This window comes from Neltuma alba, unplaced genomic scaffold (assembly GCF_004799145.2).
Source record: "Neltuma alba isolate B1F8T4 unplaced genomic scaffold, ASM479914v2 tig00010948_pilon, whole genome shotgun sequence".
Taxonomy (NCBI): Eukaryota; Viridiplantae; Streptophyta; class Magnoliopsida; order Fabales; family Fabaceae; genus Neltuma; species Neltuma alba.
The window spans coordinates 63040-75385 of NW_021635721.1; the positions used below are offsets into that span (position 1 = coordinate 63040).

At 31.5% G+C, this 12346-nt stretch overlaps 1 protein-coding gene across 4 annotated transcripts; it reads left to right on the top strand.

Moving 5' to 3' along the window:
- The first annotated feature begins 4790 nt into the window (after window positions 1–4790).
- On the top strand, window positions 4791–10815 carry LOC114760221 (F-box protein At2g26850-like). 4 transcript variants are annotated; one of them, XM_028949484.1, is made up of 6 exons: window positions 4791–4965; window positions 5212–6226; window positions 6389–6468; window positions 6613–6791; window positions 7192–7266; window positions 10210–10815. In XM_028949484.1, the coding sequence occupies exons 2-6, from the start codon at window positions 5552–5554 to the stop codon at window positions 10395–10397; spliced, it is 1197 nt and encodes a 398-aa protein (XP_028805317.1). In that variant the 5' UTR covers window positions 4791–4965; window positions 5212–5551; the 3' UTR covers window positions 10398–10815. The 4 variants fall into 4 exon arrangements, with proteins under 4 accessions (XP_028805317.1, XP_028805318.1, XP_028805319.1 ...); XM_028949485.1 differs by adding an exon at window positions 9932–9978 and having other exon boundaries at window positions 4791–6226; window positions 10210–10297; XM_028949486.1 differs by having other exon boundaries at window positions 4792–5378; window positions 5698–6226.
- The last annotated feature ends 1531 nt before the right edge of the window (window positions 10816–12346 follow it).

The following is a 12346-nucleotide window of genomic DNA, read 5'->3' on the forward strand; positions in this document are numbered from 1 at the left end:
TACTTATTTATTACAATTAACTGACTTAACTAATTTTTTTTAATCTATTCAAATTAGTCAACTAAATTTTATATTAAGGACTAGGGATAGTATCTTAGAAAAATCAACATGTTTTTACAAATAATTAATTTTATTAATTTTCTGTAAATTCATCAATTTATTTAGCAAAGCTAGGTCTTTGGGAAAAAAATTAATTACCATGATATCTCTAAAAAAATAGAGAAAATAGCAATTAAAAATTCTATTAAAAAAAAAAAGAATCAGTTTACTATTTTGTTTGCGTGCCAACAGGATATGATGCCTCCCAATCACATCACATCGACCTTTGTTCTCACGGATACGTCTTCCATCATTATAAAGAATCTAGGAATATTACGCCAAAGAACTAAAATAAATTTATGAATTTATTTAACAAACCAAGGTCTCCCTAAAATGAAAAAAATAAATAAAAATATTTAAAAATTAAAATTTTATAAAATTTTTTGTAACAAATTAATATAATAAATTTCTTAACGACTCGATTTTTTATATTTATGATTAAAATATATCATTTTACGTTAATTTTTATAGGGTTATTAACTCTTGTTCTCTGAAATAAAAATGACTGGTGGCAATGCCCATATATTTCTTCGGAAGAGGGTTCTCTTCACTCTCTCCTTCTCCGCTTTCCATCTCAATTATAAGATAGTAATTTGAATGGTGCGGATTTTTTTATTTTATAAACTATGAACAAAATATTAAATTATTAAAATAAATAAAATTGAAATACTAAATCTTAGTTATGATCATTTAAAGCAATAATAAAAATATTTTAGAAAAGTATTTTATATAATGTGAAATTTGGATAGTTCAGATTGTAATTTTAATGGTTATACAAAGAAAGGAAAGTGGAAAGGCTCTTTTCCTATTTTACTTATGTCGGAGTGGCTTGGGTCAACGAATGCCATATATTTTATTAAGTTTCAGCTTAAGTAAGAAATACAAATTTGATTCTCCATGAGTATGATGGGTGTATTAGTTCTTTCGGCAAGTGAAGAATAGGAAAAAAAAAGAAAAGAAATGGGTTCGTTGCCAATTATTTTATTAGAATTTATAATTTTGTTATAACAAATTTATTTTTATATTTTACGGCTTTATAACTCAAATGATCTCAAACATTTCTTAAGGTGTTTTGAAGGGTGAGGTTATGAATTTGAACCTTATGTTAAAAAAAAAAGGGAGAATTACATTCAAGTCCTACAGAAGAGAAATAATCACTAAACAGTCCCAAATAACAACCTGAGCAGCCTGTAATAAAAATTCCTACAGTGAGAATAACAATCTCTGGGACGTTTTTTTAATTACTTGAGACCTCATTGTAATTTCCCAAAAAAAATAATGGATACGTGAGTCACGTCAAAACAAATACTTTTAAAAAAAATAAATTTGTTAGTAATTTATGTTAGAATAATGATAAGAAGAAAAAAATGTGCTGAATGTGATGGTATTTAATTAATAAATTAAATTGTGATGCAAACACCATACCAATATAAGAGGTGAAGTCGACTTGGAATTAATTATTTCATTGATTGATAAATGATACGAAATTGAGTTAATACCACTTTGAAGCGAGCCTTTAACTTGTTTCTAACACTTTTCGAAACAAGAAAAAAAAATGTAATAGTAAATTTTCTTAAAAAGAAGAGTTAATTTGCTTCATTTTTATTCGTAAGTCCTGATTTAAATTGTTATTTTGTCCTTAAATCTAAATGTTGATCCAAAATTTAAGATATAATTTAGTTACTTTTAATAACACACCTGTTAAAAATAAAATTTAAATTCTGAATGTAGTTAAGGTTTTAAAATAGTGCGGCGTTGATTAGAGGACAAAAATAAAAATAAAAAGTAATTTTAAAACAATTTATATAACTTTTTCCTTTTTTTTCCTTGGATACAATATATACTTTTTCCTTAATCTTGCATGTTTTTTCTTATAAATAGAAACATCGGGAGTATATGCTGGGTGGATGAAAACCGAACCTTAGTTTTAAACATGATTTTACGATTTATGAGGTAAGTACGTGAAGGAGTTTGTCTTATTAAAAAAATATTTTTTAAAAGCACTTTTATGATTTCTCAATATGAGTTCTAATATAAATTTTCAGGTATAATCAATGCATGTTTTTCAAAAACACATCATTCAGAAATTTTAAATTACCTATCTAACCTTATATTAAAAAATAACCGATTTTTTTAGTGACATTTAATTGAGGATAAAAATAATAAAACTAATATGTACATATCATGTAGATTTTTTATACAATAATATATCATATAGATTTTAATATTTCCACGTTCTGTCCGTTTTAAATTGAGACTTATATTAAAGGATGAAGGAAGTACTTCCGATTGAACTTTTCATACTAGTACATGTCTAATTGGAGTAGGAGAAACATGATTTTGAATGTGTTTGATTTTTAAAATTAATTTTGATTATAAGTGAGTTCAATTATCGTATTTTTTGTTTGGTAACATTTAAATATGCGAATGGGCAATTACCCTAAAAAAGTTGTGATATGTTGTGGTAGATTTCCATTATAGTTACAGGGATATGGTAATTATTGAGAGCCAACACCAATAAGTTGGCTAAAAAAACGTCAACGTCAGTATTAGAATGAGATAGACATGCTAAATCTTTTTTTTAATATTACCTCCAATACTTAATATAATAACTTATTTGATTTTAATTTGATTCTAAATATAAGATTTTAATCAATTTTATTTCTAATATTTCTTTATTTTTTATAAAACAGTCCTTATAGTAGTTGCACATATTAAATATTTTATCAAATGTCATTTAATTAGTAAAGATATTTTAAGAAAGACAATACCTATTTATTAAAACAACTAACTAGACTAATTTTTTGAATCTACTTAAATTAGTTAATTAGTTTTTATATTAAGGATGAAAAACAGTATTACAAATTTTGGGTTGAATTAGGTATGATGGTTTAGATTTTGGGTTATTTGCGGCGGCTGTCTAAACATGGAGTCACAGGTTCGGCTTTTCACAAGAGCAATGCGTACGAAGATGGTGAAAAATGAAAAATTTTTTTATATTATGTGTAAATAATTTTTAAAATTTTTAAATTGTGCAACTTGAAAAAAAAAACTCTCTGGTTCTTAATATAAGAATTCATTTTTAAATTAATTTTAGTTATAAATATAAGAATCATTTATCATATTTATCAATTTTTTTAAAATTACTTCTATGGATACTTCCTCAACCATAATTAAGTAAATAAGGGAGAAGGATATTAAGAAAGATGATTATGGTATGTTTAGAAAAATATGTCATATTTCTTATAATTACTAACTTACCTAATTTTTTAATCTATCAAATTAATTAAAAAAATCTTGTATTAAAGAATATTTATTAATAAATTAATTAAAAAAAATTTTATGAAAAACAAGAATTATATTTAGACACTCTAAATATATATGTACACTATAAATTTTAATAAACCGCATTGTTTATTGTCAAAAAATCCACACTATTAATGAGATATGAGCATTTGTTTCTAATAACTTGACGAAAAAGTTTCCGTTTAAAAATTTTATTTAACAAAAAGACCTAAATTTGTGTTCATGCATTTAAAATATTGGTATTTTGAAAAATGTTATACCTTTCCTTAGGTTTCAAGTTTTTCAAACCAATCAAATTTCAAAACAAAGAATTTTCACTGGTTTTCCCAATGGGTCAATTGAAAAACTAAACATAAAAAGCTTGAAACCCCACCCACCAAAAAAAAAAAATTGCATGAGAATTAAACAAGCTCCAATTATAATAGTATTACTACCATTTGTATTTTGTCAGAGCCAGTTGCATTTTTGGCATCAACTTGCCCTGTAAGTGACGTTAGGGTATGGGAAGAAAATGAAGAACAAAACTGAGCTCATGACTTCAATTATGAATTATGTCAGCATCTTTAAATCTTTATGCCTTATCTTTCTGTTCTCTTCTCTCAGATTCCTTTCCTTTCCTGCTATCCCAGTTAATTCCCTTCCAACTTGTAATCGTAATATTGTTCATAAATATTAAGTCATTTATTAGCTAGTTAATATGCTTTTTTTTAATTTTATTTATTAGCTAATTATTGTTCATAAACTTATTGTTTTACCATATTCAAATTTAATGACTCATTTGATCAAGTGGGGCTAACTCAAATCCTCTTAATGTAATTAGAAGAATTAATAACTCACCATTTAGATTAAAACTTTAATTCATACCAACAAGCTGTTGGTTGAGGTGATAGCAATTTAATCTCTGTAAAAAAAAAAACAAGTTTAAATTTCGAGAAGCGTACTTGTTGAGATGTTTATTTTTAACTGTTCTAGGTCGAAAGGGATTAATTTTAAGTCTAATGTGATTTGGAGATACCTTTATTTCACCTAAAAAACCTTAACTCATTTAATGGAAGTAAATTGCACATTTATTTATTAAATTTTAAAAAATTTAATTTGTAAAAATTTTAATTACTACCCAATGCATAAATTAAATAAATGATTTTTTTGACAACGGAAAAATTAAATAACTGATTTACAGATATTATGAAAATTAATTTCATGATTGGGAATTGAATGTTTGAGTCAAAAGTCAAAACTCACGTAGCTTAGTTTTTCTTTTACGGTGTTTGTCTTTTTTAACTTCAATTAAGCACATGGTTCTGTTTTACTTTAACCTTAACCGCCCATTTCTTTTCCATGTACACATATGACGTATATATAACTGGGTACTCCGTTCATGGTTCTTCATCACCTGAAGATCGATCCAAGAAAGGTTCGGAAACGAACGAAAGGCTGGTGAAGAATTTTGTTGGTGCGAAGGGAGGATCCCACACGTTCCTTCCTTCGCATTCATCAGAGTCATCATCCTCATCTTCACAATCACCAATCTTTTCTGTATGCACAATCACTCAACCCAAGGTTCGTCTTCGTTCATCCTTTCCCTCATTTGTTCCCATTTGTTTCTGCAACAAATCTCGGGGTGTTTTTGTTGGGTGTGCCGGAATCTGGAATTGCAATAATTTCAACTTCCCAGATCGTTTGAAGATCCAAATGTTTCTCACTCACTCCCACAGATTTAGATTTTCGAGATTGTGTATGTGTATGGGACTTTCTATCTAGACACTTGCCCGCTTTCATCTTTTGATTCCCTGTTCCATCTTCCAGGTGTCACATATCATCGGAATAAGCTTTATTTGATGCCATAACTGTTGAAGCAGGCTTATTTCATCCCTAGTTCGTTGCTAATCAAGCGTTGGCAAGGAGGCCCACCATTGGGTTATGGTGGGCTTTTGCTGAAGCCAATGAAATTTATTACTCTCCATCCTTAGAAGGTGTTTTGAACTCCATAAATTGCTCAGACCTTTTTTCATTAGTTTGGGTCCCTCTCTCCCTCCTCTATTTGCTGCTATACTGACCATTTCTCTCCATTATAAATTCATAATATACAAAACTCAAGTGTGACCCAACTTAAAGATTTAAGATTTTCGCCCTTTTCCTAATAATAATGCTTCTCTACTTCATTACTTGTCTCTCTTTCTTCCTTTTTTTAAAGTCTCTTCATCCTCTCAAGTCTCTTCCACCATGGGCGAGTGAGATCAGGCTGATTTCCCTTTTGTTTTACAAAGACCTGTCTTTAATCTCATTCTATAGGTTGATCAGCCAAATTCCTTCAAGGATGTGCCTAGTTAACAAGACCCTTGCTACAACGAAAGCAGAGATTAGCGTTTTTGAGGAGGACACACATGACTTGTCAGTGTTGGACTTGCCAGACCTGGTCTTGGAATGCATTCTTGAAAGGCTGTCTCCGCCGGCGCTTTGTAAAATGGCTGGTGTTTGCCGTTCCTTGAGGGAGAGATGTGTGAGTGATTATTTCTGGGAAAGGCACATGAAACAGAAATGGAGTAGAGTTATTGGTCCAGCTGCTTACAGGCAGTGGCAATGTCATATTGCTTCAAAACACGATGATGTTGTGGCTCTTAGAAAAGCCAAAGAAAGGGGGTTATTGAGGTTTCTTCCCTTTAGTCTGTGGCCTTTTTCATGGATTAGATTATTGAAGGTTGCTTCAAACAATAGCAGCAACAAACAGCAGAGTCCTGTGCCAACTCATTCAGTCATGACATGGTATCTTGCTCTTGAATCTGGCAGTTTTTGGTTCCCTGCTCAGGTCTATAACCGGGAGGTATTACTTATGAATCCCTTTTGTTCTTTTCTGTTGAAAGAATCTTTTTAATTTCCTCTAAAATCAGAGAATTTGGTTTGGTTTCGATGGAATTCAGCCTTCAAAGAATTATGTGGTCCCACAAGTTAGATTTATCCTCTTTTTTTGTTTTTTTGGTTGTAGAATGGTCATGTTGGATTCATGTTATCCTGCTATGATGCTGAGCTTAGTTATGATCCACGCACTGACACCTTCCAAGCCAGGTAAATAGGCATGATTCACAGTGATTATACATGGGTATCAATCTTATGTAGTCTGCACCATAGTTTGCTTAACTAAATTTTGAAGGAGGGAAAAAATTAACATAGATCTGGTGGCCTAAGTATCGATTTGTTGTCTATTGACAGGTATCCACCTCATGGAAGTAAGCCAGTTGCAATAGAGAATGGCATTCCATGGGAAAGATTGCGAGCCTCACCTGTTGATACTCCTCCACGTGATCTTCATATCTCTAATTGTTTGAATGATTTGTGTCCGGGTGATCACATAGAGATTCAGTGGAGAAGAAACAAAGAATTTCCTTATGGTTTGTTCCTTTCTTTAAATTGATTGTCTTCTATTTGACCTCTCACTAGCACTTGTAAATAGGAGAAGGATCTAATTGAGACTAGCAAGACAGATTTCATCAATATTTGATAGATTTGATATTCGTTGTTGGAGGAGAAAAGAGAGACAAATTTCTAATAAATCATCAGCAACGTGATTAGAAGGAAGTTTCCTCTGACATGTACTCTTATTGTACAGCAGAAAATTGGTTTCTAATGTAATCTTCTTATGTGTAGTCGAATAAGACATCTTGAAGAGTTTTAGTTAGTCGCATATGAATAGTACCATATTAACCTAACAAGAATTACTGCATGTAGCTGACCTCACTTATTGGGATTTGTCATTGAACTACTGTGTGATGAGATGCATTATTATGGCAGGTTGGTGGTATGGTGTTGTTGGTCACCTGGAGTCATGTGATGGGAATCAAACTTACTGCCGATGTCATAACAGTGGTGAGTCAATCTCATTTTCTTTTCAGATGATTGCCATGACTATTCATTTAAACCATGTTCTTTTTCTCCATCTAAGCAAATTATATTTTGGCTATATTAATTGCCTAGAGGATAAGCAAAAGGCTAATTCATGGATTTTGAAGGTGGTTGGAACTTGGAGAAATGGTCATTGGACTCATTTAAATTATGGGCTTTTAATTTAACTGGATAATTTTCCTAAGATGCAATGTGGTTCTTTTCACTGAGCTTACTTAGTGGGATAAGATTTGCTGCTGCTGCAATCTAGTTCTTTTTCTATCTATGGTGATTAGAAAAAAAGAACATGTCGTGAATTTTATGGACAAGAGAATGCAGTGGCTCTTAAAGTTTAGACTTTGCTGTATTACGGCTTTATATTTTTTAATCAACCATTATGATATTATATATTTCAGAGAACCATAAAATAAATAAAAAGAGACTTAAAAGTTTAAGGATGACATACCACTCTATTAATTGGGTTAGGTCTCTTTCCTGAATATAATTTATCTATAAGTGGACCACCTTACGCTTTTTGATTGGTCCCCAAGACATATCATGGTCAGTGTGTCGTCATTTCCACCAACAGATTAATAATTTGTGCCTCAGTGGATTCATTTATGGCCAAGCTGGCTACTATGTTAAACGAACCCAATTTCTTTGTATAGTCTGTTATTCCAGTGGGAACCTTTGCATGTTGTTTTCTATGAGTTTTGGTCATTATAAGCTTTCAAATTCTACTTTTATTTTCCTGATCCCTTCGGAATCATGCTTGGAGTGAACCATGAGTCCTGCTACAGAAAAACAATAAAACGACTAAAAAGAAAAACATCATTCCTTAGTAAACGGAATCAACAGCTACATCTTGTTGGCTATGAATAAAGATTGTTTTGCCTGTGCGGTGACCCTTGCCTTTTCGTGTTTGGCTGGCTTTAATTGTGAAAGTTGTTATGCTGTTTGGTTGGTCCCCAAGACTATTATGGTCAGTGTGTCATCTTTTCCATGAGCATATTAATAATCTACATCTTAGTGGATCGTTTATGGCCAACTAGACAACCATATTGAAAGAATCCAACTTGTTTTATAGTTTATGTTTCAATTCTAGGAAGAATCTTCTATGCACGTAGGGCTTCCATGGGTTGGGCATTATAAGCTTCCAAATTCTGTCCTTACTTTTCCGATCACTTGGTAACAATGTCTGGAGTGACCCAAGACTTTTGCCTGAGAAAAATACCACGCCACAGCTAACTGAACTGTCGCAGCTTCTTGGCTGTGAACGAAGTATGTTTTGCCTGTGCAATGACCTTCCCTTTTATGGTGTTCGATGGGTCCCCACTCCCCCAGACATATCATGTTCAGTATGTCATTAATTCCATCAACACAATAATAATCTTGTCTTAATGGATTCTTTTATGACTAACTATGTAACTATGTCAAAGGAACCCAATTTCTTTTATAGCTGTGTTTTGATCCTAACAGGAATCTTCTTTGCTTTTGTGGCTTCCATGAGTTTTGGTTATTATAAACTTCCAAATTCTGTTTTATCCCCTCATGCCTTGATTATCGTACCCAGAATGACTTAGACCTTCAGGATAAGTGAAATAACTGAACGACTTAAGAGTAAAATTATTATGCTGCAGTTAATGAAATGAACTGCTGCAACTTCTTGGCTGTGAATACAGATTGTTTGTCTGAGTAGTGACCCCTTCTCTGTTCCTTTTTGGCTGGCTTTAGTTATGAATAAAGATTGTTGTACTGTTTGATTGGCCCCTAAGATATTTGCGGTCGGTATGTCATCACTTGCGCTTGCACATCAATATAGACTGTGTTTCAATATGAACTTCTTATTGGGGCTTCAATGAGTTTTGGTCATTATAAGCTTCCAAACTCTGTTCCTTTTTTTCCCCCTCCCTCTTCTTTTACATGATCTCTTGGTAAGCTTGTCTGGATTGACCCAAAATTTGGCTGAGAAAAATAATAAAACGACTTAAGAGATAAATATCACGTGTCAACTGAATGAATCAACTGTCAGGATCTTGACTATGAATTAAGATTGTTTTTGCTGTGGATGACCCTTGTCACTTTTTGGTTGGCTCTAATTGTGAATCATGTTTATGTTTGTAATATCAATGTTGATACCTTTATACCCTTGAAATTATGTTGTAGCTGACGAACTTGTTTTTCATCTTATCATCATGCCAAGCTTTTGTGTTGGGTGTTTGGGCTTTGGATAGGCATAATGCTTGAAATATTGTACATATGTTCACGGCCCAAAGAAAAAAAATTGTACATATGTTGCCTGTGTACTGTCAATATATGCATGTTCCTGCAAGCTCTTTGTAAGCGTTCCAAATATATCTGTTTGTACATATATCTTGGCCGAAGTTTTCAGAAATGATATTATTTTTACGTCCTTCTCGAATCTGTATGAGCTAAAGTTCAGTTCCAAAAAATTTTTATGCGACTATTGGGTTGGCCTCGTGATATATTCTAAAATATTAGATCAAATACCCGTGTTGAGAAGAGCAATTGGTAATTTGTTTGGTTAGAAATGAAGTTGTTGCCAAAACTTCTCTTCATATGAGTTTGATTTTTGTGTCTATATTGGCAATATCACTTTCTCATTAGGTAAGATTTTGTATAGTTATAAATGCAAATGATTGCAACACGGAAACCCGTAGCACAACTAAAATGATGGTAAGGGCAGCCTCAATTTGTTGAATTGTTTTAAGATTTTGTGGAACAAGTTGTTCCACTGTAGGAAGTTGATAAGTTGGTGGTCTATTAGAAGAAGTTCTTTTACCAAGCCAAAAACAATTCTTACAATAAGCAATCATGACATAGGCTTTGTTTTCTTTTAAGCTGAACCCCAAAGAGAGGTTCTTGGGACTCAAACTGACTATCTGATACTGATTGTATTGGCTGCAGACACAATAGTCTTGGAGTTCAACCAGTATTGTGCTGGCTCACGATGGAGACGGGCAACTGTCAGTAGGAAGGATCATAGGGAAGAGGGAAATGAGGCTGATGGTTTCTATGGCGGAATCCGGAAGATTGACAATGAGCATGAGATTTCCATGTGGAAACAACTTTGGCCGTCTGAAATCTTGGACTGATAGGAGGAATCACATCATATCAGAACTAGGCATGATGATTTCAAGAAAGATGCTTATTTATTTTTTTGGGAGACTGAAGCTCTGACAAAAGGAGGTATATAGAGTTTGAAGTTGGCTTTCTGTGAGGCCAAAAGTGTTGGTTGTCAAGTTGTCTGGGAGAACAGTTACACGTAGATCATTTCTGTGAATCAGCAACTTGAGAGCAAACATTTGAAAGTTGGATTTGAGTTTCTCCCTTTTCTCCTCCTCCTCCTTCACTCCTTTTTCATCATGAGAATATTTAGGCATATTCGTGTGGTTTCCACAATGTAAATTAGTAAACTACTTCTCATTTATGGACCCATGTTGTAGAACATTCATTCCACGATAAATAGAATGGTTCTATAGTTCTGGCATTGATAAAATATTTGGTATTCGATGCTAATGTATTTAGCTCTTGCAGTTACTCATTCTAGCATTCTCTGTTTTGGTTTTGTCTCACTATTCATTTCCCAGGAATGCAAGTTGCTTTATTTTCTTGTTCGAGTTTGTCAGAATAAATGTCAAGTTTATAGTAAAAAATGTCATATTTCTTTCGTTTCATAATCTTGTTCATTCAGTTTACGGTTAACATATTTGTTATTAACATTGTGGTTGTTGGCTATACTTATTTAAACAAAATATGTTTTTCCATTTTTAATTACATTGTTTATGTTTTGAAAAGAAATAGTTTTATATAATTTCTAAAACCTAGCCAGCACCCAGCAATTTCCCAAAAGTAGAACATAAAGGTTTAATATTTAAAAAGTTAAGGTTGATGTAACCCAAAAAAAAAAAGGTTGAATGGTTTTTGAATTTTTTTTGAAAAATTTGTTACTGAGTTTTATGTTATTTATTATATATTACTTGAAAGTTAAAATTATTTTTTTTAAAGTTATTTAAAGGTAGGGAAAATGAAAGGTGAGTTTCTTACGAACAAGATGATGAGAAGAAACTCGTAAATAAGATAGATCATTAAATTTGCAAAATACTCCCACTGCCAATATATATAAGTTATGTTCTATAAAATTTTAACAATCAGGCAAGTTGTTTTACAAAAATTAAAAAAGTATTACATATTTTTCTCACATTTATCTCTAATTAAACCCCTTATCTTTGAAAGCAATTTACCCCTAAGATTACCCTATAAAAAGATTATATGTAAAATTCTACCACTAAAAAGAGCATTAGTAAAATTTCACCTGAAAAATAATATTAGGGATAAAATTGCAAAGTAAAGACATTTACATTATCATTGGCAAATAAAAAGCTAAAGACTTTTCAACCATTTGTTTTTTTCCGGTATTTTTTTAGGTTATGAACCATGGAGCTTGTGATTTCGGGGGTTAGATAGCATTTTCTTTTCTGGGGACTTAATCTTCTTATAGAGGACCTGTGTCATTTTCCCTCAAAAAAACGTTATTAAATTTATTGAATTTTTCAAAAACATGAGAACAAATTTAATTTTAATATATACTATTATTTAGAGCTAATTAAGGGATTGAAATTAATTCTAAATATAAAATCTTAATTTACTTTTTTTTCTTTTTTCTTTTACATATCCCTATTAACTGCAAAAGTCTCTCACTAAGAGATAATTCTAATAATCTAATGTATGTGATTGAAGATGATAGTTTAGAAAGATTATTTTTGACAAATAACTAATTTAACTAATTTTCTTAATATTCTCAAATTAGTTATTTGGCTCTCATATTAAGGATCGAAGATAATATAATATATTAATTGTTTTTTTATAGAAATTATTTTCTTAATCTTAATGCCATTTTGCAGACAACTCCTCTAAGCCAAATCAAACAATCAGCCGAAAAGGAAAATATAATTTTGAACGTAAATTTGAGAGGTGCTTGGAATAGTTGTTCGGAAGTGATTTTATGAAATATGACCATATAGAATGATTTATACTTTATGGA